The following is a 26,629-nucleotide window of genomic DNA, read 5'->3' on the forward strand; positions in this document are numbered from 1 at the left end:
CCAGCAATGGGTAGCTCGTGAATAGATAACCGGACGCCCGGGTTGTGCTGCCCAACCCACTCGGCAAATCTTGCCCGAGTTATGCCCTGATGGCCAGAGGCGGTCGTACTGGAATCCGAGGAAACGTCCGGCAGATCCGGCATTCGAGATTCCACAGCACGGGCGCTAGGACCCCCGACTTCAGGAGCAGCGCGTTGAGGAACCTCCTCGGGTTGTCGAGGTCCCATCACGGTCTCCGCCGAGCCCAGATCCACAAAGGGAATGTCCCTCCTCGGTGCGGCGGCAGGGGGAAACTCCACCTCGCCGGGCCTTTGAACTCGGAGAGGAATTGCATCCAACCCCGTGACCTGAACGCCTTCCGGAACCTCCGGAGACTTGGGATTAGCAGCAGCCTCACCCGCAGGGGAAGGCCAGGGGACAGCCGAACCCGCAGCGGGTGCAGCCCGCGGGACTGTAGGGGTCGCAGCTCGGACAGCGGGCTTTTTTCTTTTCTTCCCAATCAGTTTGGCGGGGTCCAGACTATTCACTGCAATCACATCAAAACATAACAGAGTTAAAATATAACACAAACAGTAGCAACAACTTCACATAACAGACAAAAAAAAAAGAAAAAAAAAGAAAACAACAAACAGACCAGCGCTAGCTGCAGCCGTGCCCTTCCAGTAATCAAACAGGAGTTTAGGACACAGGTCGTCGGCCTGTGCTTTCTCCCCAGCAGGAGCAGCATCCCGGAGCTTGTACATATCATCTCGCTCCAAAGGGCCGGGGATATGGAACCACTTGTCGGGCTTATAACACTTAGCGACCCAGGTGGTCACCATCCCCTGGAAGGTAGTAGGGTGAGATACTTGAAAATAGTCCTCCTTGAAGTCCCTTAAGGAGTCAGTTATCCCCGACACCAGCCCCCCGACCAAGTCTTTCCTCTCACCCCGGAATCGCAGATAGGCGAAATGACTCTGATCCTTCAGCGACATCAGGTACATACAACAGAAGAGTCGCATACTATCGGTCACCCCATTCTGCCGACACAGCTCCAAGAAACAAGAATAGTGCCGAACTCCATTAGGATGAATCTGGGATAATGGCACTTCGAAGTAGTTGCTCAACCTCTTGAACTGCTCGGATATGGGAAACCGGATGCCGGATTGGAGATGCTCCAAGGTGAGCATAATCGTGTTCTCGGGAGGAGCGTCATTTAATCTCTTCCCCGCGGGAATCATAGACAGCTCGTACTCCTGCGGGATGTCAAACGCTTTTCGCACAGCCCTCAAAAAACCCAGGGTGCACCGCGACGCCTTGATATCCCGATCATCAGGCTTATCACCGGCAGCTTTCCTCTTTTCTTTCCCTTTTCGGGAAGGGCCAGCAGGTACCGAGGTCCCCACCTCTTCCACCTCGGCAGTCTCATCAGGTCGGGGACGAACCACATAAAACTCAGTAGATGGCTCGTCCATATCCATATTGTTATCATCATAACCCACCCCTTCCTCGCGATCTGATGGGTCACCCGACATACCTAAGGACAGGGAAACAAGCTCGGATGAGACGAGTTCCACTAGACAAACAAGACAAATTTGCTAAAACTTGAAAATACAAATCAAAACAGATTTCCTAAGGGGTGAAACCATCAGAACACGAAGAACACCATAAAGAATTTCCAGATTTCTGGAAATTCTTTTCCCAAACGAAGAACACAAACAATAAAACAAAATCACGGAATTCAATCAAGCAGTTCATAACACATACATTGAAACAATAATGAATAACGATCAAACATTTCTGAGATAAAACTTTCCGAATCAACGTTGCACAAGAATAGAAGTCAAGCATATCAAACACAATGAAAAGTTTGAAACATAAAACAAAATCATTACAACAGAAGACACTTACTTGTAGAGAAATGCAGAAAGTTCCTGGAAAGATGTAGAAGAAGACTTGACACACGCAGCAAAAACAGCAACCAAACTCTGAAACACAGAAACCTCAGGGAAACGAAGAAATCTGGAAAAGACGAAGCACAGAGAGTTTTTTCTTTTCTTTTCTTACAAATCAGGAAGAAATGAAAAGAGAGAAAGAAAACGAAGAGTTTTGTAAGGTTTGAAAAATGAAACTTACAACTGAAAAGAGAGGGAAAATGAAAAGCCACGCTTTTAATTTTCTCTCTCATCCCACTCAAAACGTCCCCTGGGAAAGCGCTCACGCCTTAACTGCTAGACACGTGGACCTAGAGTAGACAACAAGCAACCGCCACATAGGACAACGACTACAACAGCTGTCAGACAGGACATCTCGACAGTCAAGTCCTTTCAACATAGCCATATTAGCCCACCTATCTCTCTGACAAACAGCTCGGTGTTAGAGACCATCCATAAACGGGACAAGCACGCCAAAGATCCCGTGATCTGAGATCTCGGTACACACTAACCAGCTCGGACATAAATATCCGACATACTGAGGGGGGACTAGTGATAACGTAGCACATCTAGTAGGGGCGAAGCAACCTCGCTAGGAACGAACATCACTAAGTCAAGCATTTCACCGACCTGGCAACAATGTCCAACCTTCTTGAAATCATAGAGCACATGACTTGGGGGGTCATCGGATCGATGGGAGTTCAAACATCATCTGAGACAATCATGCCTGATAAGGTCGGATCGGGAATCCTATCCGGGCTCTGAGTTATATTCAACTCAGACCTAGGCCGAGCTCCGAAGGGCCGGACCATCTGGTCCGAGCTCTGAGCAACTCTCGGATACAAGAGCCATGATAACTTGACTCCCAAGTTATCCGGGCTTCAAGGTTTGACCGGGCTCCGAGGTCCTGCCCCTCAGCGCTCACTCGTGTACCAGATCCTGGGACCACAGAAGATCTTCTGACAGGTACGTGAGGAATGTTCCCTCTGACACACCTAACAACCCGTGCCTCCCGCAGGGATATTCTACCACGTCAGCATAACTGATTTCTGGGACCACTTGGCTCACAGCCTGCCAGCAAGGCAGGTTTGTCCTTAAACCCTAACTATAAATAGAGGGTTTAAGGACAAACCCTAGGTAATTCTTTTTTCTCTACTCAAAACACTCTCCTCTTCTCTTCTTCTTCTTCCTTTACTTTAAAACCTTACTTGAGCGTCGGAGTGAACGTCCGGTGACCCCCACCGGAGTTCCTTCTGACCTCTGTTTGCTTGTGGTGTGCCGGTCGGTAAAGCTCGGATTCTGTTTGGTGATTCATCAATTCCAAATACGAAGATTACAGCTCCATAAATAAGAAATTATAGAAATTACAGATAAAAGATAAAAATAGATAAACATAAGTTGTAATTTCACTATCTAATTAAACAACTGAGAGATGTCAAATGGATCTGCTTTTTGTGAGACCCAAAATAAAGAGGATCCACGAGTAGTACTGTCATCAGGGAGCCCATATGAAATCAGTAACTTTGGATGCATAAATTCAGCTCTCCCGAACTGCAGAAACTCGTATAGTCCCGAAGGTGAAGAAATAGTTTTTTTTAATTGAAATTAGAATAGATCTAATCAAATTAATACATTAAACAAGAAATAAATTTTAAAACTAGACAAAAAATGTTCAAAAGAGAAAAAAAAAACAGATCAAAAATCTAAAATAAACTAAGTGAAGACTGAATAGAAACAAGGTAAAACTCATACAAAGACCCCTCTACTTTACCAATTTTATTCGAGAGGCCTCTATTCCAAAGTTGTTCACGTTCGGATCCCTGTACTTGGCAAAATCTAATATTCACATCCTTACGTGGACGGAAAATGGCAAGTGTAGTTTACTCGCCGTTAATGAGAGTGTGGACCGAAAATGCTCTTGATATTTTTACTTTTAATCCCTATAAATACAAATAAAATTTAAGGACTTTAAATGCATTTTTTCATATTTCCACACTTCATCTTCTTCGCATAGCCATCCACCATGGAATTTCAAGAAACCAAATTCTTCAGAGGCATTCCATCGAACACGTAAGGTGCATACAAAATATAACCTTATTCTTCAGAGGCACTCCATCTTCTCTACATATGAATCAAAGTTTTATACATGTATCACTAAGTTGGATCCACTCTTACTGGTCTAACTCACTTTTCATTTTTATTATCCTTTTTTCCAACTCTTTTTTCCAACTCTTACATACCCTTTTTTCCAACTCTTACATATCTCAACAGGGTTCTGTTTGATTCTAAGTTCAGTTTCTTCAGTTTCAGACATGTGAAATTTGGTTGTTTTTTGATGAACTGTTAATTGTGTTGAAATCAAAGTTTTGTTTTTATTTTAAAATTAAGCTATGAATCTAAGTAACGGTAAAGAATCGATGTCAACAGTCAGTTCTAGTGTTGTTTGGAAAACTATAGAGGTTGTTCCGGATCATTTTCCAGCCGGGCTTTAAGTTCTTGTTGCCGATCGATGAGAAACACGGCCGGAGATGAAAAAACCGCTGATGCTGCCGTTGGTCGAGATCTCACTACTGCCGGCCAACAAAGCTACTGCCGTTGCAAGGATCTGCCGTCCGTCGCCGCTACTTGTTGAATGCAGGAAGAGTTGTTGTCGTCGTTCATCGCTGGAGAAGACTACTGCTACTGAGTGAAGAATTCAAAGGAAGAAGGTGATGGCAAAATAACCATTTTGCCATCAAATTTATTTGACTTTACAATTTTGTTATTAAGTTGTAATTTGTATAAATAAATCCTTAAAATTGATGCCACGTATACCTCAATTTATTGAAATGAATGACACATCACTTTTTTCTGTTAATTAACGGAGAGTGAACTACACTTGCCGTTTTCTGTCCACGTAAGGGTGTGAATATTAGATTTTACCAAGTACAGGGGCCCGGACGTGAACAACTTTCGAGTAGGGACCTCTCGAACAAAACTGGTAAAGTAGAGGGGCCTCCGTATGGGTTTTGCCTAGAAACAAAAAGAAAAGTATGATTTTGAATCTGGGACCACAAAGTAATTTGATATACAACGTTTTTTATATATAAAATGTTTGCTACAACGTTTTTTTTGTTGATAATATTTGATACAACGTTTTAAATGAGCATTAAAGAGTTAAAAAATTGATACAAATAGAAGGCCTCTCATCCACATACACCATATCACTAAAGATACCATCACCCCAGCCACTACTATTCCCTGCAAACATCCAAAAATATTCATACAAAATCTATACAAGTTTGATCAATTTTCCAAAAATTTAAAACAAAAATGTTCCCAATTTCTTCTGTTTTCTTGAAACCACAAATGATAGCAACGGCCCGGCGGGGAATTCATTACTTAAAAGCGGCAAAAGTACCGGCGGAGGTGATTGAAGAAGGCCAAAAACGTGTGATCGACGCTTCTCTAAGTCTTATTCGCGAGAGTGCAAAGCTTAAGGTATACAAATCGTAAAACAATAGTTAACTTTGTTATTTTCACACAAGTTAAAAAAACCAATATAAATTTATAAATTTTTTTAACTATGTCTTATTAAATATTTTGACTAATTTATTTTTTAGCTAATGAAAATAAATAATAGACTTTAATTAAAGGGTTAATTCCGTAAAAAAATCAAGATCTTTACGCGAATTTTCATTTTAATCACGACTTTTAAAAATTACCATATAAAATTATGAATTTTTTTTTTCAAATCTATCATCGATTATTTTCCGGTGTATTTTTGCCAACGCGGCTACCGGAATCCGGCGGATTTAAAAAAATGAAAAGTAAAAATACACCGGAAAATAATCGATGATAAATTAAAAAGATATTATAGTTTTATATGCCAATTTTTAAAAGTCGTGATTAAAACAAAACTTGTTTTGTGATTTTTTGGAACGAGAAAGTAATTAATTAAATTGATTATGTGTTGATGAAATTGATTCTGATTATAAATTTCTTAGGGAGAGCTGGTGCGTGCTTTAGGAGGCGCTGTAGCGACATCGTCTCTTATTGGAATACCATTAGGACATAATTCATCATTTCTTCAAGGTCCTGCTTTTGCCCCACCTCTAATTAGAGAAGCCATTTGGTGTGGCAGCACTAACTCAACAACTGAAGAAGGTACTTTTGGTAGAATTTGTGTAAAATTGGTTATGTTTACTGGGGACTAAATGAATCGAGTCGAAACACCGCCAAGTTCGAGCTCGAGTCGATTTTAAAATTCAAATTTCGAAATTCGATCGAATTTTATTTTAAGAATTTGAGTTCGAACTCGTTAGAATATTTAAGCGTCGAATTCGACTCGACTAAATTATTTGTACAAATATTTATAAATTAAATTTTATATAAAATTTACGTTATTGGAAATATATATAATCGTAAAGGGTAAAAAGGTAAATTAATTAAAGCTCGATTACGCTCGCGAGCTTATCGAGCTAAGTATTTTGAAACTCGAGCTCGACTCGATAATTAACACGAACAGATCTCGAGTAATTTTCGAGTCAATCCTGAATAGCTCGCGAATTGGCTCGACTCGGTTATAAATGGTGTACTCGCCTTTTATTTTCTATAACTTATGTGAATAGTTTGCGCTAGAGTATGATTAATTTCTGATCATCCCAATTATCATGACCATATATGTGACATTATGCCATGGTTGTGCTGCTGTTCTGGCCTTTTTTCGTGCTTATGTTGAATGCTTGTATTAAAGGTTATCTGTAAAACAATGCTTGTTTATTATGCAGGGAAAGAATTAAGAGATCAAAGAGTTCTAACTAATGTTGGTGATCTCCCTGTCCAAGAAATGCGAGACTGTGGCGTAGATGACGACAGGTTAATGAATGTCGTTAGCGAGTCTGTCAAGCTGGTCATGGAACAGGTGCGCGGATTATTGTTTTAAAATTACTACTTTAATAATGTATCATATCATATGTCAAGAATTTTAGCTCTGACTTAAGAAGCAGGGCGAAATTGTTACTTGTTAGTTAGGCTAAACTAGTCAATTCTGAGTTCATAGTTACTAGATTATATTTATCCTTAGTTTAATTAACCTCGGATAGAAGGATCTTATTACATTTTTTAGATGTTACACGTCGGTTATCCCTGAAAGCGCTGCAGCTGCTTCTAATAGGATGTTACTCGTACAATGAGCGGAAGTCTTTTCTTTCGTGTCTTTCGGTTTAAACATATGAATGGTATGGTATTATACCAGCACATTTGATGTTTTCTGCCATTCCAGGAACCTTTACGTCCGCTAGTTTTAGGTGGCGATCATTCCATATCTTATCCTGTTGTACGAGCTGTTTCTGAGAAGCTTGGCGGACCTGTGGATGTTCTTCATCTCGACGCTCATCCTGATATCTATGATGCCTTTGAAGGAAATAAATATTCTCATGCTTCTTCATTTGCCCGAATAATGGAAGGGGGTTATGCACGGCGGCTTTTGCAAGTATGCGCTATACTCTCCATATATTTTTCATGGCATAGATGTTCCGCGTTAATCTAGCAGATTAATAATTTCATCCAATTTATGCTATGCACACTTTCTGGAACAAAAACAAAATGATTTCTGAAATTTTCAGGTGGGAATCAGATCAATAAATATAGAAGGCAGAGAGCAGGGAAAAAGGTTCGGAGTGGAGCAATATGAAATGCGAACCTTCTCAAGAGATCGACAGTTTTTGGAAAATCTGGTACGTTTCTCGTATTTTTGGAATGTGCACACGAATGCGCTATATGAATTTGACTCTGTTTTGGTTTATCAGAAATTAGGAGAAGGCGTGAAGGGAGTGTATATCTCAATAGACGTGGACTGTCTTGACCCGGCCTATGCTCCGGGTGTGTCTCACATTGAGCCGGGTGGTCTCTCTTTTCGCGATGTTCTCAACATCCTCCACAACCTTAAAGGCGATCTTGTTGCAGCGGATGTGGTTGAATTTAATCCACAGCGCGACACTGCTGATGGGATGACTGCAATGGTTGCAGCCAAATTTGTAAGAGAACTCGCTGCAAAGATGTCGAAATGATAAAATCTCACATTTTCATCTAGTGAAGAAAGGGAATTATTCAACATGTGTCGTCCTTGCAGCTAGTATTTTATCAGTCATAAGAGGTGACCGTCGAGCTTATTTTGTTTAGCTTGTCTCGCTTCTTGAATGAATTAATCTGTATATATTTCCGATTATCGAATAAAGGTCATGTTGTGAAATTAGGCCTAGTGGAAACCAATATATAATTAACTAGAAAAATAAAAGTTGTAGGTTAAACAAACAAATAAAAATACAAAATAAAAGATTTACATTGTTTGACGACTGCTACGTTTATGAGCGAATGAATGAATTTCTTTTGCTAATATTCAAGAAAATTATAAAGATATTACTCAAACTTGAATAAACTCTAATAATGCTATGATACTACTTGTATGTTTAACTTTAAACCCAGAAGGTCACATAACATGGTATTTATAGGGATCAAAATCTGCTACAAATGAATAGGAAATATTTTTCCTAATAAGACTATACTTCTTGGTCAATACAGAATTGATCAATTAAATAAAGTCTTACAATTAATTTTCAACATTGAAATTACTCTTCCACATTGTCATTTCTTGGAGTTGAAGTAACTACAACTTCAACAGTTTTATCTTCTATAGAATCTGTACATGGAACAAGCTGAGACATTTTCTTTATCTCTACATTTTTACCCCACAGAACTGCGTATAATCCGCACACAATCAAAGTCGCTCCTAATATGCTGCAAACATCAAATAAAATATCATTAGGCCGTAATAATAATATATATCAATATAGTCGAACCAACGAGTTATAGTTTAAATGACAATTGCGCTGTAGTATACCTTCCGAGATGTAAAGGCTCATCGAGTAGGATAGAGCCTGCAACCGCGGTGCATAGGAGCATTAAAGGGTTAAAAACTGATACAAACAAAGGACCCCTCATCCGCATACACCATATCACCAGTGATATCATCATTCCGGCAACTACTACTCCCTGCCAACATCCATAAACAATTATATCACCCCAAATATGATCAACTTTCAAAACTTTAAACATATCTTCTTAATTAATTTAACTTGATTGATAATATGAACTGAAGCGTTTTTCAAATTAAACTGAACCAAACCAATCGGTTCGTTTTACACTAAAACATAACTTGACAATCAATATTTTTACTAAGTTTTATTTGGAAACTTGTTACATATGTATAATTTGATCTAAAAACTTTCCGCTGAAAAGAAATTATGCATATTCTCGGACAAATATAAGCAAAAACCGATTGCCACATGGCAAAAATAAGTAAAAACCGGCTATATAATACATACCGCATAAGCTGCGGTGAGCAGTCTTATATTCCAACCTAATCTCCATTGGCTCCAATCTTTCTCCATGCAAAGGGCATAAACTACTGCTTGAACTGAAGCCATCAAACACATCAAAGCTGTGCTTGAATAAGGATTTGGGTATTTTGCACTCATTTTAGCCTGAATTCAAAATTGAAAATATATAGCATTATATGATGATCGTATCCGACCTACATTATTGTCGAATTCTACATTTTAATATTTATTTTCCGCTTTTAAAACCCTTTCAAAAACTATGAAATTTCATTTTCAATTCAAAAGTTTTCAACATTTTAAACTTTTTTCTGAAATAAGAACTAGTACAAGAGAATTAGGGTTGAAAAGATTTACAATTACTGAACTATAAACTTTTTACAAAACGTTACTTTATATTTATTAGTTAAATTTTTATTTTTATATTCACGATGGATTAATATAGCGATTCAAGTCAAAAATTATTTGCATGGCAACAAAAATTTGTGTGATTATGCAACAATGTATGTCGCCACATATATTTTTTAACTTGAATTGCTATAGTATCCTTCCTTTAATTTTTTTTTTGGTTAAAATATAACAAATTAAACGATGATAACTGCTAAAATCAGTAACCGCGAAAAACTTAAAACCAGAGAATTACCTGAATAATTAACCAAAAGGCATAAGAGAAGGAATTTGCCACAGCTAATAAAGCACCTAAAGCATGATTATGGTTTGGTGTAGCCAAGTGAAGTTTATGGGATTGATAATGGTTTAATAGGTTAATATTTGTTTTCCAAATATTAATTTCTGATCCTTTATAAAAGGTTAATAACATTGCTCCACCTATTCCAAGTAATGTGCCCATCACTTTGGCCTTTCCTGCTAGGCTTCTTATTCCCACCTTCTCCAACCTGAATTTTCAAATTAATTATCACTATTAATGACTCAAGTTATCTCATAATTATTAATTAGGTCTAATCACTCGAAAATATTCTATCCTTTTTTAAATTAACTTATGGTACAACTTTTTAAAAAATTCAATTGTGACCTAATTTAAAAAAGTACGTATCAATTATAGCCAATAATATGACTAATATTAACTTGTTTTCCAATCGAAAAATACTTATCAAAATTAGACTACAATTGGAGATATTAAAAAGTTTGTTCATAAACAAAAAAAAAATTGTATCATTGACAAACATTAATTGAAATGTACATATAGAAATAAATCTAATTAAAACTAATGTTTTCAAAAAATTATATAGAATATTTATAAATAGTTAAGTCTATTAATGAGAAATTCATCAAAAAAAAAGTCTATTAATGAGAAGGCAAGAGGGAAAATAATTGTTAATAAATTACCGAAATGAGATGGCTAAGATGAATGTGAATGCTGGTACAAGATTAAACATGGCAGTAGCAAATGTTGCTGATGTTAATACCAGACTTCCCAAGTACATATTTTGAGATAATGATCCCCTGCAATTTCCATTCTAACTTTTTCACTCAAAGAGCCAAATATAATAATATATAATTGATCAATAAATCATAATTCAAATGTTAAAAACGTTAGACAATAATCTAATATAATAATTTTTCTGTTGATATAAAAATAAAATGAATAATTAAAACATAACAAATAAAAATTATAACCGTTCCGTAAAAATATTATACTTTCATTAATTTTAATATGTATCAGTGTATCTAACCGGTGGATTGGTGAGCCGAGCCAACTGAATATTAGTTGTGAGATAAAAACTTACCCGAATAGGCCACAAAGAAATGCTTGAAAAAGTATTGTCCATGTAAGTTTTGCTCTATTCTTTCTGTCAAAATACAATTGACAGCAAACACTCATAATTAGCAATAATAATTCATATATTTTACCTTATATATCACATTTTTAAAAATATTAAACCTACCGTTCTTTCTATTTTTATTTTACTCATTTTTTTTAATATGAAATTCTCAACACTTTTAATATTTCAATATATTTTCTCAAAAATCCCCTTGCTAAAAATCCAACAGTATAATAAACTCATAAAAAGGGGGAAAATGTACTATTTTAGTAGAACGGAATAAAAATGCAGAATACAAAAAGGAATTTGATCTTAAAACTCATGTTTTTTTTTATCACAGTTAGTATAAAAAATGTTTATGGATACATGATATATATATCAATTCTTTTTATCTTTGCAAATTTTTTTACACTTGATGATAAGAAAAAGTATTACTATATAATAAATACTTTAAACAACAATCGTTCGACATAATACATTCGATTGACGTTAAAATTTTTCGATTAACAAAAACATAGAAATCAAAAATACAAAAACTGCAAAACTTAAATTACCTTTCAAAGATGAGAGCAAGAGGAAGCATAAAAGCAGTAGCAAAAATGTATCTGTAAGCAACAATAATTCTCAAACTCATTCCATCACTGGCTGCAAGTTTAAAGAGCACATTAGTCCCAGCATATGCAATTTGAACCACCACCATTACCAACATTGGTTTTAATCCATCCACCAAATTATAAAATTTCTCCATAAATCTTCACACTAAAAAATTGTATGTATTTGCTTAATTTTAATTACCTTTATATAGAGATAGAAGAGTGTGATTAGTGGTTTTGTAATGGCTTAATCGTTTAAAAGTACTTCATTTTTTAATTTTTATTCGTTTAGTCTCTCATCTTTCATTTTTTTTTAATTTTAACCCTTATTTCAATTTTAGCAATTTGTTTAAATTAAGGGAAAAAAATGTTCAAATATATCCTTCTTATTACTTTATGTTCGTAATTTTTTATGATAAAAATGTGAACTGAAATAATATGAAACAATAAAAAGGTAAATTTGAGTTTTTTTTTTCAATATGAACAAATGACTATAAGTAATCTAAAAATTAAAAATAGGTTAAAATTGAAAAATTTAAAGTTGAAATATATAAAAAAATAATGAGATACTTTTTTGACGAATAAGACCATCTCCAAGGGGAGTCATCAAAATGGGAATTGATGACTCCCCATCTCCAAGGGAGTCACCAAAATGCATTTTGGTGACTCCCTCACACTCTCTTTCATCAAAAATGGTGAAGGAATTTTTCCTTCACCATTTCACTTTTTGAATATAATAATGTGGTTAATTTATATTTTGGTACATATAATTTGTTTGTAGTTATATTTAATTAATTACTTATTTTTTAAATAATTTAACGAGACAATGATATAAAAATATTACACGACTAATTTTATAAAATAATAACATAAAAATCTTACATGAATAATTTTACGAGACAATTAAAAAAATATTACATAACTAATTTTACGAGACAATAATATAAAAACATTACATAGATAATTTTACGAAATAATAACTTAAAAACGAAACATACTACGACATTACATAATAAATAAATAGAACACATATTCTATCAATAATCTGGTAAACGAAACATACTACGACATTCATAATTAAAAAAATTAACAACAATTTATTTTTTTAATATAAATAATACTAGAATTCGGATGAATATGAGCATAAATAAGTTTGTGGGTGTAATTGGTAAAAAGTGTATAAAATATTAAGAATTAAAAATGATTATTATATTAAAAAGTAAAAAAGTACTCCCTCCGTCCCGTTTAAGAAGTCCCATATTCTATTTTGGGATGTCCCATTTAAAAAGTCCCATTACTATTTTTAGAGTATTTTTCCATTGAATATCCCATTTTACCCTTATTTTAGTTATCTTAAAAGAGTTCTATGGAAAATTTCACTATCATTAATAGGGGCAAAACATGAAAAAACATGAAAAAACAAGAATAATTAATGTTTTCTTAATCTGTGTGTAAAGTCAAATGGGACTTCTAAAGTGGGACGGAGGGAGTATGTTTTTTGGTGAAGAATTTGGTGATGACTATTGGAGTAAAATTGGTAAAAATTCACCAAATTGAAAAATGGTGAGGGAAAAATGGTGACTCCTCTTGGAGATGCCCTAAGTTCTTTTATAATTAATGATAAATGTTAGCAATTGGTAATTAATGTGGTGTGGCTAATTAACTTTTTTGGATTGTGTACTTCAGTGGGTTTCCTGTGCTCTTTGCATACACGTTTTCTGCATTATTCATGTATCTAGTGATGATTTTAGAGTAAATTAATGGGATATGTTATAATTCACGGTTTAATAGTATTTTTTATTTGAAAATTAAACGGTTTGATATCTCATTTTTAATTTGGTTTTTAATTCTGTTAATAAAAGTCCCTAATCATTAACGGAATTAAAAGTGAAATATCAAATCGTTTGAGTTTCAAATAAGAGATATCAAACGATAAAATATGATATATGCGGAGGTTTTAAAAATAATTTGCCATAGAGTCCAGCCACTAAAGCAACCCACTCAAAGCCTCCGAGTCAATTAAATTTTACCACGTCACAAAATATTGTCATATACTAATAACAAATTTTTCATATGAATTAAAACTTAGTAATAGGTAATTTTATGCTAAATATTTATGTAAATCTAGTTTTTTCATGTAAAATTATGAATAATTTATTAATTACATCAGACATAATATATGGAGTGTAATTAATCAATTAGTAAATATTGCATCAATTAAGATTAGTTTCTGTTGGTTTTTTGTGCATTTTATGGGGATGGAAACGAAAATAGGAATTTGGTTCTGTTTTTTTATCTTAATTTGATTTTGTCTCCTCGTTTTAATTCACTTGTTGACGAAGTGTAAATTACTTGCTGACCACGATAATTTCCCAAAGAATGTAATACAGCTAATGTTGGGTTGTTGTGTTAATTATGTGTGTAATGTAACAAATTAATGTCTAATAGGGGATACAGTATAGCCTCGAATAATAAATACTCCATAAATATAAATTCTGATAAGGGAAAATATATTTTGCCAGAATTATTGTGGACCGAATTAGACCAGAAGCAATTCTTGATTGCAAATAAGGGCCTAGACAGACTATATTTATAGATAACTCCTTTCAATTTGTTTTGAGTTAATTATATAAAAAGTCACGATCTTTATACGAATTTTTATTTTAATCCCGATTTTTAAAAATTGTCATATAAAACTATACATGACTTTTTATTTTTTTGGCATAGTTACTTAAAAAAACCCCACTTTTAATCTTGTTATCATTTATACCCTGATCTAAAAAAAATGTCACATATACCGTTGACGTTGTATTTATATTTCACCTCTATCCAAAATTTCAAAAAATAGATAATTTATTGAAAACAACTATAAATGAGGGTTATTTCATACTTTTTTCTATTAAAAAAACTACAAACTAATACTTTATCTTTAAAAACGTTCAAATAAGTCCTAAAATTAATTAATTTTTTAACTTAAATAAAACGAAATAAATAAATTTTTTTTTTATTAATTTCAACTTATAAGCGTATTCCGATTCAAAAACCGCTAATATTATTTTTTTAAAAAATATTACGGTTTTCGAGCTCCTCCTCCATGGGAGGAGGAGCTCAAAAAATTTAATTTTTTTTTGTTAAATTTTCTAGTGGATTTTAAAATTTATTTTACGGTGGTAAGTCGGAAATAAAAATATTTAATTTGTTTTATGTAAAAAATTTACGGTATTTAATTTTAAAAAAATATTAATAATTAATATAAATTAAATTATTATTATTAATTGATTTTTTTTAAAGAAGAAGGTGTTTTTGTATAATTAATAACATTGACGTGTAATTAGAATATATACTAAAATTGAAGGACTATTTTAAACTCTTTTTCAAATGAAAAAGGTCAATTTAATACTTCGAGTGTAGAGGTGAAACATAAACACAACGTCAAGGGTATACATGCTATTTTTTCTAGGTCAGGGTATAAACAAAAAAAAATTAAAGGTGAGTTTTTTAAGTAATTAAACCTTATTTTTTTTTTTAAATCTATCACAGTTTGCCTTTGTCATTTGTTTTGACAATAAAGTTCGTTTAGGCAAAAATGTACTATAAATTACAAAACGTCATATATTATGGAACTTTTCAAAAACATCAAAACGACTTTTAATTAGGAATGGAGGGAGTAATTATTAGAGGGTCTACTGTACATTCTATTTTTAAAATTGGGATTCCTCATATTCAAATAAACATGATGGGCCATGTTCACTGAATCTACACCATTCATTACAAAATGAATGGTGTAGATACAAAAATGCTCAATTTTCGTTAAATTAATCTACCCCATTCATTTTGTAATGAATGATGTAGATTAGTGAATATGACCTCTCATGTTCATTTGAACATGAGAGAACTCCAATCCCTATTTTTATATTTCATCTAAAATGTTCATATCATGTGTTTTGATATCATTTGTATGAATTTTTTTTATCTTTTAAAATTAATGATAATTACTTTGTATAAAAATTACAAAAGTATTATTAATAAAAAAAAATATAATAATTAATATTTTCTTAGTATATGTTTAAAAATTATTTGTCCTTTCTTAAACGGTAAAATGACTTATAAAATTCAAATTTCAAAATCAGTTAACTATTTTATTTGTTTTATAAATACTAATTTATTTTAATTTTCACATAAATAATACTCTCATCTCATTTAAAAATAATTTTATTATTTTACACGCATTTTAAAAGATTTTTTATCATTATTAATTATGCTTTTAAATTGTACATATAATCAATTGTTATAAATGTTTTTAACAATGAAAATAAACAAGAATAAATAAATAAATTTTTATTCACTTTTTCTTAAGTTCGTATACAAAATCAATTAACTATTCAGTTATGACTTTTTATATCTTTAATTTTTTTTATGAATATTATTAAATTTTAAAATTCAAATTAAGTTTAAAATAAATCATTCATAAAACAATTAAAATAAATCTTGTCAGATACTTTTATACCTTTTTTATTTATTTTATTTAAATTTAATTTATTATCAATACAAAAAATTTAAATCTAATTCTAACCCAATTCTTTTTTTTTCTTCACCCATGATCTGCCGCCATTCATAAACCCAATTCTTCTTCACCCATGACGCGTCAGCACCCGCAGCCGTTGTATATAAGTTGAAGTGGAAAATCACACGCTATGCGTGAGTGAAGTGTTGAAGTGAGAAATCTCATATCGATTGTATATGAAAATGAACTTGTGTTTATATATTAGTTGGACACCTCCACTTAACACTAATTGACTTAAAAATGAAATCTAACAATATATTCTTCATGCAACAACCATTGTTCTCGACATCTTCTTAATACAATCACCACCTCCTCCTCCTGACATTAACTTTGTAGTTCTCTCTTTGTTGGATTGTTATTTTATGCAGGTGGAGCAATGGCTAGGGGCAGATCTACCTTCAGGCTCGGGTAAGCTCGAGCACGGGCTGACGCCGGAAGTCTAGAGGACCGGCGCTGGTGTTTTGAAAGCTAGCCATGACTGCCGCCAAAAAAAAGGCTGAAACTTTCAGAACTGGGGGTCATTGATTTTGGGAGTCATTGTACTTTTCCAAAATTGCAAAATGGTCACCGAACAATTTTTTGTTCTAAAATGGTCACTGCACTTTGTGATTAGTAACTTCCGGCGATCACTAAATGAAATCCGGTGACTTTTGTCCTATGTGGCTTGCCAGAAGCTAACTCACACCTTTCTTTTTGCCGGAAAATGTTTAAAAAATTAGGGAAGAAGATGATGATGTAAAAAAATAAAAGTAATATCGACAATGACATGGCAAAGAGGAAGGTGCGAGTAAGCTTCCGGCAAGCCACGTAGGACAAAAGTCACCTGATTTCATTTGGTGATCGCCGGAAGTTACTAATCACAAAGTACAATGACCATTTTGAAACAAAAAATTGTTCGGTGACCATTTTGCGACTTTAAAAAAGTACAATGACTCCCAGAATCAATAACCCCAAAACTGGGGAAGAAAAAGAAGCCTTCATCGATTATTTTTTTTATATATAATTTAAGAGGTCAAAAGAACGTCGTTTTGACTTCTATTAAATTAAAAAAAGAAACAAGGGGCCAACCGACACATCCTTTGGCCCCTTCAGTTTTCATCTGTTTTGTTAAAACAAAACAGATGAAAACGGGACTGATGCTTATTAAATGCATCAGTCCCAGCCAAAACAAAAATAGCCCCCACCCCCACTTAATATTGACAATGTTCAATTTAATCCTTCAATTATCTCTTCTTTTCCTAATTCTTTATTAAATTTTATTATTCTTTATATTCTTCAACCAAATTTTCTAGCCTAATTTCAAATTTTACGATCTACTTACTAAATGTTACTCTTTCCGTCTCACAAAAATAAACTGCTTTTTTTATTTTATGCATCCCAAATTACAGGTTACCTTCTATTTTTAATTAATAATTTTAAAATTAAAAGTCTTAGTTACACCTTATAAATATACATGATTATTTTCAATTTTATTAATTACTCCATGTTTCAATATGGAATAAATGTCAATTTTTAAATACAAAATACACCAATATAAAAATTAGTAATCAATATATTATTTAATTATTTAAAAAATTATTAAAGGCTAAAAATGAAAAAGTACATAAATATACTAATTTTAACTAATCTAACTATTTTTTTTCTTAATTTCCGTGTTTGTCCAAACGGCCTATCTTTGTAGGACAGAGGGAGTATAACCTAATTTCTCCAATTTCAAATTCTACTCCAAAATCAATCAACCTCCAACTTCAGGTAAGTCTTTTTCTTTTTAAATTTTATTTGTGTAAATTAATTAATTTAATTTATTTGTCTTATTGTAAAATAATTTTATTCAGTTGCATTGTATTGATCAAAACTAATGTAGATAATATTTATTATTTATTTTTTCTTACATAAACTTTAAGCAAATAAGTTTATTTATTATATGGTATTTAACCTGGGCTGAAAAAAAATTCTGGATCCGCCACTGGTAATGGCGGTAATAAACTAGATTAGACAAACTGTCTTTGTATTTAAATGGGTTAACAACACGAGGCATGAAGCAACATGAAAGTAGGGCCGACATATTGAAGAGTAGCCGACTGGCGACGAATGTTTAGATAGTCTAGACAAAATTATGACAATTAATTTTAATGGATTGGAAAAAAATATACTTCTTTAATCCACAATTATAAAAAAAAGATTGCCACTTTTTCAGAAGGATATTATAAAAAGTAAAAGTTAAAAGTTACAATAAAAAATTGAACCAAACACCAACATATTTTTAAAATAATCTTTAAACTCATTAGAGTTAATATATTTCAATTGGCTAAATTTATGAAATATATTGAAACTATTTCTAATACTTGTCAATACTCATACAAATAAATAAGGATACTTTATCAAAAATCTTAAAGAAAACTTTTTAAGTATAATTAAAAATGGAAATTTTCTTATATCATGGAATAATCCTAATAAAAATAGTTTAGTAATTACGACAAGATTGGAGTATTAAAAGAACAAGGAAATTTGAATAATTATTGTATAGAACCGAAATATGGCAAATATATAGGATTAACCATGTGATTGGCTGGGGAATATTGTGTTAGCAAGGCAGTATAGCATGTACGCCTGTTGAAATTATAGAAGACTCGTCTCAGTTGGTTACAAGATAAAGACAGGTGCGCGACGCGTGTCGGATTCAGATTAGTCAGGGCGAAGTCCCGGAAACCGGATGAGTTTACCAAAAAAAAAAGACAAAATTATCGTGTAATATGATGCGATGGATGTGATTTTAGAGATTAGAAATTTGAAACTTTTGAAGCCTGAAATACTAGTGGAGGATTGTTTGGAGTTTATGAAGCAATTTAATAATAATTATTTTATTTTCATGAGATGATATGAGAATAAGGCAATACATATATTAATGTAATATATCTGTTTCAGATTATCAGAAATAGACTTATCACTGTCTTGAATTTTTCACAATTATAATTTAATAGAATATTTTCCTTTTCAAAACAAGAAAATATAGAATTAACCATATTTTACTGTCTACATTTATGATCATATATTCTAAAAAAAATCAGAAATTACGTAGAATGAAAGCAAAGTTTAGTATCCTATTTGTTATTATTTTGTTTGTTTTATTTAAAAATTCAATTTATTTTTATATAAAAGTTAAAAAAAAAATATTTTTGTATATATTTTATTTCTATTAATAATAATATAATTTTTACTTTAAAATGGACAAATGAAGGATAAAAAATATTCAATATAAAAAAATTTAAAAATAAAAATGAGACTTTTAAAATAACATATCTAAAAATGGCAAATGAAATTGACGGATGGATGTATAAGTTTTGGCAAGCGGTAGAAAGCTTTGCTCCTTTTCTAGTCTTACGCTCAGACACACTAACAGTGCAGTTTTGAATATCTTCTAAGGTAATATTTACTTTAATTCTTCTCTTATCTCGTAATTTTGATTTTGTTCAGTTTATGTATTTTGCATGTCATGATCATTCTCTTCTAAATTTTTCTTTTTAAATATATATATAGTTTTCTTGTTTGCATGTTGCAAATTTAGTTCATGCTAGTTTGATCTTTTACTTGTTTAGGGTTTAGGGTTTACCTTGAGATTTTAGAGAACTAATTAATATGAATTTTGAGATTTTAAATTTTTGCCAAAATAAGATGATCAGCTAAGGAATCTTCAGTAAGTTACAAAACTGTTATAATTAAAATTATTAGATTAAAATTGGGTGCTGGTAGTGTTCTTGTTAAGTGTTTATGTTCTGTGTATGAAATTTTGAAGTGTGTCTGTGTTTCTTGAAATTTTGATTGCAGAAAAGGTCCAAATGTCCGTGTTTCTTGAAATCTTGAAGTGTGCTCTTTGTTGTGTTCAAGAAGAAAATCCAGATTCAAATGATTATGAATCGTTATATGGATATTTTTCTCGGAGAACGATAGAGACATCGAGTGATTCTCGTTTCGACGGATATGGTAGATCAGTGTATGATGTAGTTACTAAATCGAATAGTTCTATCGAATATTTACCTATTTCTTCATGTATTCCGGCCACTTCTTCCTATAGGCCACCGCGACCGCAAATTATTGCATCTTCCTCAAGGCCAACTCAACCGAGGCCGGAAATCCGAGTCCCAGGAGTTTCTTATGACCAGTCTAAATCAATACTTCAACCAAAAGTACATTTTACGAGACCATCTCCAATATCTACTTCATCGCCGTTTTCTTCATCAAAACCAACCCTTCAAGCTTCAGCTTCCTCAAGTACTGATCAGCAGAGTCAAGCTTCGGCTTTCTCGGGTACTGATCAGCAGACTAGAGCTATTTTGGTAAGTCCCTGAAGCTCTAAAAAGAACACTGTTTAAATCAGCATATAATGACTACTTTGATGCACTTATGTATGCGGAGGACTACGATCTCCAGGTACATATTACATAACTCGCGTCTTGTGCAACTTCAGTTTATAAGGCCTTATTGGTAAGTAACAATCATGGATGTCACGATGCATATTATGTACTAATAATCCCGCAATTACTTTAATATGTTGCAAGACAAATGTTTATGCAGCTAAAGAATTTCATTCTGTGGCCATAGTCCAGATTAGTTGATAAACTACTAGGAATTCTGAAATGTAAAATTTGCTATAGACCATTTAGACATTCTGAACTGTCAAATTTGCATTATAGTAGAAATTCCAAAAATTATAAGGTTTTGGTGTCCAGTTATATTGAAGATCTCATATGCGCCTATAGAAAGTCAACTAATTATGAATATTCTTCGCAGAGAACGAGGGAGACACCGAGTGGTGGTCGTTTCGATGGCAGTTTTACATTCAATTCAGGGTCTTCAACTGACAGAATATCAACATCTGCTAAGTCAGTGTATGATGTAGTTACTAAATCAAATAGTTCTGCTGAATATTTACCTATATCTTCATGTATCCACTCACTTCTTCCTATAGGCCACCGCAACCGGAAACAATTGCATCTATTTCAAGGCCAACTCAACCGAGGCCGGAAATCCAAGTCCCAGCAGTTTCTTATGACCGGTCTCAATCAATACTTCAACCAATAGTACATTTTACGGCACCATCTCCCATATCTACTGTATCTCCGGTTTCTTCATCAAAACCACCCCTTCATGAATCTAAGCTTCAAAAAGTTTCTCCTGAGGAAGCACAATCAATAAAACATGAGACACATTCTACCAAATCATCTTCAGTATCTTCTATACTCCCAAGTTCATCTTCAAAACCATCACCACAAGCAACGTTTAAACCAAATCCAACTCCAGTTTCCCCAAATCTTTCAAATCAACCGACAAAAGGCAACTTTATATGGGTTCCAAAAAATACCTTTCAATCACCTGAAGCAATTTCTTCCAAGCCACTTCAAGCTTCGACTTCCTCTGACACTAATCAGCAGACTAGTGCTGTTTTGGTTCTCAAGGATACGTCGCCTACCTATTCGATTCCCAAGAATTTAAAGGATTTGTTTGAAAACGATGAAGTTCCTGAAGTTCTAAAAAGGCCATTGTCTAGATCAACATACAAGGACTATTTTGCTGCACTTCTGTATGCAGAGGACTACTATCTCGAGGTACATATTACATAGATCACATCTTGTGCAACTTCAGTTTATAGGGCCTCATTGGTAAGTATAAGTTGCATAATAACAAATTCTGAGAGATTTTCACTGTCAAATGTCACTCAAATGCAATTTACAGCATCCTGAATCCCTAAAAACTTTATGTTTATACTTAAAGCATATGCATTTTTCTTGTAAAATTCTGTTTTTGCATCTGAAAATTGTCTTGATTAAAGAATGGACTAACTATTTTTCGATCTATAGGTCAGTTTTTCAATCCATTTAAATGCACAATAAGTGCATGTGTGCATCTTTGCTCTATACTTTTGTCCTTATAACTAGAATAAGGTCACGCTGACGCAACTACATAAAATGCAGTTAATTGACAGACATATTTTTTGGTGTATTACTACAGAACTAGGAAAATATGATTAGGAAGAAGTAATGGTTAATATGATTGTTAGAAATATTTAACAGCTTTGTGTTTCTTGATATTGCATCTTAGCAAACTTCATAATTTGTTTTGTTTCCAAGTCAATTGGTGTTGTCTTGTTTCTTCGAACTTCTATAGATATTTTAACGCTTTGATCTTGTAAATTCAACGCTTTGCACCGAGTCTAAGGCAATGTATTCTTTGATTGATTCAGAAATGGAGCAAGTTTAAGTTGTCGGATATCACTTTAAAATTGCAAGAACCACCAAACTTTGAAGAGTACTCTAGACAGAGAATCTTTGAAGAGTCATGCTTTAGCGGGACTTGCGGAAAGGATGGTAAAACCTTTGTAGCATTTAAGGTTAGCTGTTCACTCGAGGAGCGCCCATTTCTTTTATCAAGGGACTTTGTCTTTGCAACACCTTCAGGAAGCAAAATGGAGCCATTTCAGGTTAGTCTCCTGATCTTTTATGCTCCCCATTAGTGTAAGCTGCAGAGAAAATTATTCGATCATGTAATATGTATAAAAAGTTATTTTATAGATTCACATGTCTAATGATTTTAACTGCAAATCAGGGTATTATTAATCGCGTGGTGAAGAGCACTACTGTACTGGTCGATTTTGGTAGAAAATTTCATGAGCAGCATTACTCAACCAGCAAATATGATATCTCCTTTGCTTTTAACAGAGTTTGTTTGAAAAGGGCTCATCAAGCAATCGAATCTGCCTCGGATTCTTTATTCAGAAACTTCATTTTTCCTGATTATGATTTCAGAAGGAGCAACCTCAGCCCAACACCGCCTTTTTGTTATCATGACCTTGATTCGGACCAAAGGTCTGCATTTTCTCATATCTTAAACTGTCAGGGTCCGCCACCTTATCTCATCCACGGCCCTCGTTGTGCAGTGAAGATACGTCGAGAATTACCAATAACTGGACTTGTGGTTGAAGAATTATCAAGAACTGGACTTGTGATTCAAGAAGCAGTACTCGGAATTTATCGAAGATCTCCAGAGCACCGGATTCTTTTATGTGCGCCAATTAACAGCACATGTGACCTTCTGACCAAAAAACTGAACAGGCACATGCCAGAATCCGATATATTTCGAGCCAATGCTGCATTTCGAGAAATAGACGACGTACCAGACGATATTCTCTCTTCGTGTCTATACAAACGTAAAGATGAATGCTTTGCTTGTCCTAAACTGGAGGAACTCCAAAAATTCAGAGTGGTACTCTCTACTTATATGAGTAGCTTTCGGCTGCGGCATGAAGGCATCACTCCTGGTCATTTTAGTCATGTTTTTCTGCTGGATGCCTCATCAGCTACTGAGCCGGAAGTCATGGTGACTCTGTCCAGTTTAGCCGATGAGAGCACAACTGTCATAGTCACCGGTGCACCTGGAAACCGGCCAGGTTGGGTGCGATCTAGTGTTGCCAGGACTAGAGGACTCAGGATATCATACTTTGAAAGAATTAGCAAAAGAGATCCGTATTATAGTGTTGATCCCATGTTTATCACAGAGCTGTAATGTTGCTGGAAGTAATGGCTGATCTATTCATTCAAAGAAAAATGCCAATGTTAGTCATCCGTTAATCTGCTCTTCGTGTATGCAATTGAGGGAAAAATGTTACTAATGATGTTTTAATTTTTCTGAATTTGTTATTTGAGTGTTTCAATTTTTATTTCTTTTAAATAAGTATTTTATATAGTATATCAGTCCAGGGTTTTTTTAACCATATTCTAATTACCCGACAATAAATTAAGGTTAAAAGTAAATTGTGATGTTCTTGATATAGATTGCCATTTTAATTTCACATAGCCAATCGTACAAATTGTGTATCATATAATTTTTCATTAACATGAAAAGGGAAATTGAGTAAATAGTAGACCTATTTATTTTTTAATATGATATATTTTTAAATGAATTTTTAAATAATATATGAAAGATATCGTTTTTTATTTTAACTAAGAGTGACATATTGATACCTTTTTTAAAAAATAGTATGTTGTTTAAATGAGCAAAAAATAGTAATTTAGATGTGCAATGAGACAAAAAATTAGTTTAAGTGGCATTATAGGTCAGAATAGTATAGTTTTTGGGTAGAACAAAATCAAACAAAACTTTGTCCACTTTAACGCACATATTATTCACAAACAATTGAGGGATCAAATAAAATAAAATTAAAAGTTAAAAGGTTCAATAGAAAATGAAAAAAGTTTATAAAAAACATGGAACAAAGCGGTATAGTTTAGAAATTAAACTATATATTAAGTCTATTCAATTAGTGATAATATTAAAATATTAAAAAAAATTATTGACCGCTAACTTCAGCTCTTCCGACCGCGAACTCTGTTCCTAGGCAAGAGAACTTGAGACTAAGAGTATCAAAAGGGGTCATCACACGATAATATGATTCGCCTAACCCGTAAGTTTGGCGAATCCGGGTTGAGGCTTAGCGGGTTCGTGTCGAAAACGTGTCAACCCGTTTATGACACGAAATAAATGGGTCGTGTCACGGGTTGACTCGCGAACCCATCTAACCCACCTAACCCGTTTACAAATTATATTATTTATAATAATATAAAAATAAAATAGTTATAAATATAAAAAATAAAAATAAAATTATTAAATTAATTATATTAATATATAAATAAAGTTAATTATATTAAAATCTTATAATTTGAATATTAATTGATAAATTTGAGGTCAAAATTTTATTTATATGATTTAAAATATTCGTCAATGTTAACTGGGTCGTGTTAGTCGTATCGTGTTAGCCGTGTAATAGTGTTAATCGTGTTAACCGTTTATCTTGTGTTAATCGTGTCGTGTCACTCGTTTAAAATTCGTGTCGTGTCGTGTCACTCGTTTAAAATTCGTGTCGTGTTAGGGTTGAGAATTTTGACACGATTAGTTAAATGGGTCGTGTTCGTGTTGACCATAATCGTGTCAACAGAATGAATCGACACGACACGAACACGACCCACCAACCCATTTTGACACCCCTACTTAAGGGTGAGCTCGGTTCGGTTCGGTTCGGTTCGGTGTGTAAAATATTTAAACCGAACCAAACCACCCCTACTTAAGTGGAAACCAAACCGCACTACTTCGGTGCACGGTTTTTTCGGTTCGGATAACCGAATTTTCGGTTTTTTTCGGTCCGGTTCGGTCGGTTCACACACTATTCAAAATTAATAATAAACTTTAATTTTTAAAAACTTTTAATATACAAATATAAATATACAGTCTGTTTTAAAAGACCTAAGAAATATGTGTAAGGCCTTTTACCCAAAAAAATAGAGGGCCTATAAATATACAGACCTAAATATAAATATAGACTACAAAAAATACAGGCCCACAAAGTTTAATAAATTTTACAGGCCAATTAACAACTTGTATAAGTTGTACAAAAAATGGAACTAATCTACAAAAAATGGAAGTAATCTTCACTTCACTTCACTTCACTTCACTTCACTTCTTCTACCAAAAAATGATCTCATCCCACCAATTAGTTCCCAAAAAATGAAGCCAAAAAACCTGCAAAAAGAAAGAAGGCGGTGAATGAGAAATAAAAAGGAAAAACTGACTTAAAATGAAAGTATAAACTAGTAATAAATCAGAATTAGGCTCAGCTTGCATAAGTTAAGTCATTAGATTCACTCAACTTTCATAAAGGCAACAAATTACTTATGTCACACAATTAAAAGTTGAGCAATTCTAGACTTGAAGTGGAAGCTTCATCATTGCCAAAATGAAATGATATATTAACATAAGACAGAGAAATCAAACACAATATGCAGTGACTCTAAATTGCAGTGACTACATTTTAGACAGATCTCATCAATGTCATTTGCTAATAAGGCTCAGATATGAAAAGTGCATTAAGTATAAACACTTAAGATCATAAAAAGGTGGCAATAATAAAATGCCTCACAGTTCATAACCTATAGTATTAACTTAAATGTGGAAGCATCATCATAGCCATTAGCAGAAACAGACAGAGAAATCAAAGTAAATCACAGCATAAACATCATACCAGCCAAGATTTCTACAATGTCTATATGCCAAATACCATTATTATGATGCAGCAAGGCAAGAATAGATATACTAAGCATCAAATATCAAAAATGCAGTAAGGATATCACATAAGCCAATAGGAGCTTCCAAGGATCAGGAATTCAATTCAGCAAGTTAAATAAAAGAGATTAAACAGTCAAAGACAAACTGTTAATCATTTTTAGCATTTGCTGGATCTTGAAAACCTGCAAAATAAAAATGAACAAGTTAGCAAACATTATAGAAAAAAAATAAAAATTAAACAGAAATAAGATATAGATAGATTTGATTTACCTGCTTCTAGCTCTTCCAA

The 26,629-nt window shown here is 33.2% G+C and overlaps 3 protein-coding genes across 4 annotated transcripts; 2 read left to right on the plus strand and 1 right to left on the minus strand.

Moving 5' to 3' along the window:
• Nucleotides 1-5,107: 5,107 nt before the first annotated feature.
• Nucleotides 5,108-8,245, plus strand: LOC126660386 (arginase 1, mitochondrial-like). Its single transcript, XM_050353857.2, has 6 exons — nt 5,108-5,393; nt 5,900-6,059; nt 6,683-6,816; nt 7,177-7,386; nt 7,520-7,630; nt 7,703-8,245. Exons 1-6 carry the CDS (start codon nt 5,226-5,228, stop codon nt 7,961-7,963), a joined length of 1,044 nt encoding a protein of 347 aa, XP_050209814.1. The 5' UTR covers nt 5,108-5,225; the 3' UTR covers nt 7,964-8,245.
• Nucleotides 8,246-8,357: 112 nt separating this feature from the next.
• On the minus strand, nt 8,358-11,823 carry LOC126660385 (WAT1-related protein At1g68170-like). Its single transcript, XM_050353856.2, has 7 exons — nt 11,628-11,823; nt 11,038-11,100; nt 10,637-10,753; nt 9,933-10,185; nt 9,278-9,436; nt 8,794-8,945; nt 8,358-8,690 (listed from the first exon to the last, which is right to left on the minus strand). Exons 1-7 carry the CDS (start codon nt 11,819-11,821, stop codon nt 8,522-8,524), a joined length of 1,107 nt encoding a protein of 368 aa, XP_050209813.1. The 5' UTR covers nt 11,822-11,823; the 3' UTR covers nt 8,358-8,521.
• Nucleotides 11,824-19,564: 7,741 nt separating this feature from the next.
• LOC126659955 (uncharacterized) lies at nt 19,565-23,921 on the plus strand. Of its 2 annotated transcripts, none has more exons than XM_050353285.2 (6): nt 19,565-19,653; nt 20,056-20,564; nt 21,019-21,116; nt 21,197-21,833; nt 22,469-22,705; nt 22,831-23,921. In XM_050353285.2, exons 2-6 carry the CDS (start codon nt 20,067-20,069, stop codon nt 23,785-23,787), a joined length of 2,427 nt encoding a protein of 808 aa, XP_050209242.1. In that variant the 5' UTR covers nt 19,565-19,653; nt 20,056-20,066; the 3' UTR covers nt 23,788-23,921. The 2 variants fall into 2 exon arrangements, with proteins under 2 accessions (XP_050209242.1, XP_050209243.1); XM_050353286.2 differs by having other exon boundaries at nt 21,019-21,110.
• The last annotated feature ends 2,708 nt before the right edge of the window (nt 23,922-26,629 follow it).

Source organism: Mercurialis annua, linkage group LG8 (assembly GCF_937616625.2).
Source record: "Mercurialis annua linkage group LG8, ddMerAnnu1.2, whole genome shotgun sequence".
NCBI classification, from domain to species: Eukaryota; Viridiplantae; Streptophyta; class Magnoliopsida; order Malpighiales; family Euphorbiaceae; genus Mercurialis; species Mercurialis annua.

Bases quoted from the DNA above. Each gene is read 5' to 3' on its own strand.
- LOC126659955 (XM_050353285.2), top strand. From the start codon at position 20,067: ATGTCCGTGTTTCTTGAAATCTTGAAGTGTGCTCTTTGTTGTGTTCAA. The intron at 21,834-22,468 runs GTACATATTACA...TGATTGATTCAG, and splicing joins CAGAGGACTACTATCTCGAG to AAATGGAGCAAGTTTAAGTT. The intron at 22,706-22,830 runs GTTAGTCTCCTG...ACTGCAAATCAG, and splicing joins GCAAAATGGAGCCATTTCAG to GGTATTATTAATCGCGTGGT.
- LOC126660386 (XM_050353857.2), top strand. From the start codon at position 5,226: ATGTTCCCAATTTCTTCTGTTTTCTTGAAACCACAAATGATAGCAACG. The intron at 5,394-5,899 runs GTATACAAATCG...TAAATTTCTTAG, and splicing joins GCGAGAGTGCAAAGCTTAAG to GGAGAGCTGGTGCGTGCTTT. The intron at 6,060-6,682 runs GTACTTTTGGTA...TTTATTATGCAG, and splicing joins TAACTCAACAACTGAAGAAG to GGAAAGAATTAAGAGATCAA.
- LOC126660385 (XM_050353856.2), bottom strand. From the start codon at position 11,821: ATGGAGAAATTTTATAATTTGGTGGATGGATTAAAACCAATGTTGGTA. The intron at 11,101-11,627 runs GTAATTTAAGTT...GTATTTTGACAG, and splicing joins CTTGCTCTCATCTTTGAAAG to AAAGAATAGAGCAAAACTTA. The intron at 10,186-10,636 runs GTAATTTATTAA...TTGAAAATTCAG, and splicing joins ATCTTAGCCATCTCATTTCG to GTTGGAGAAGGTGGGAATAA.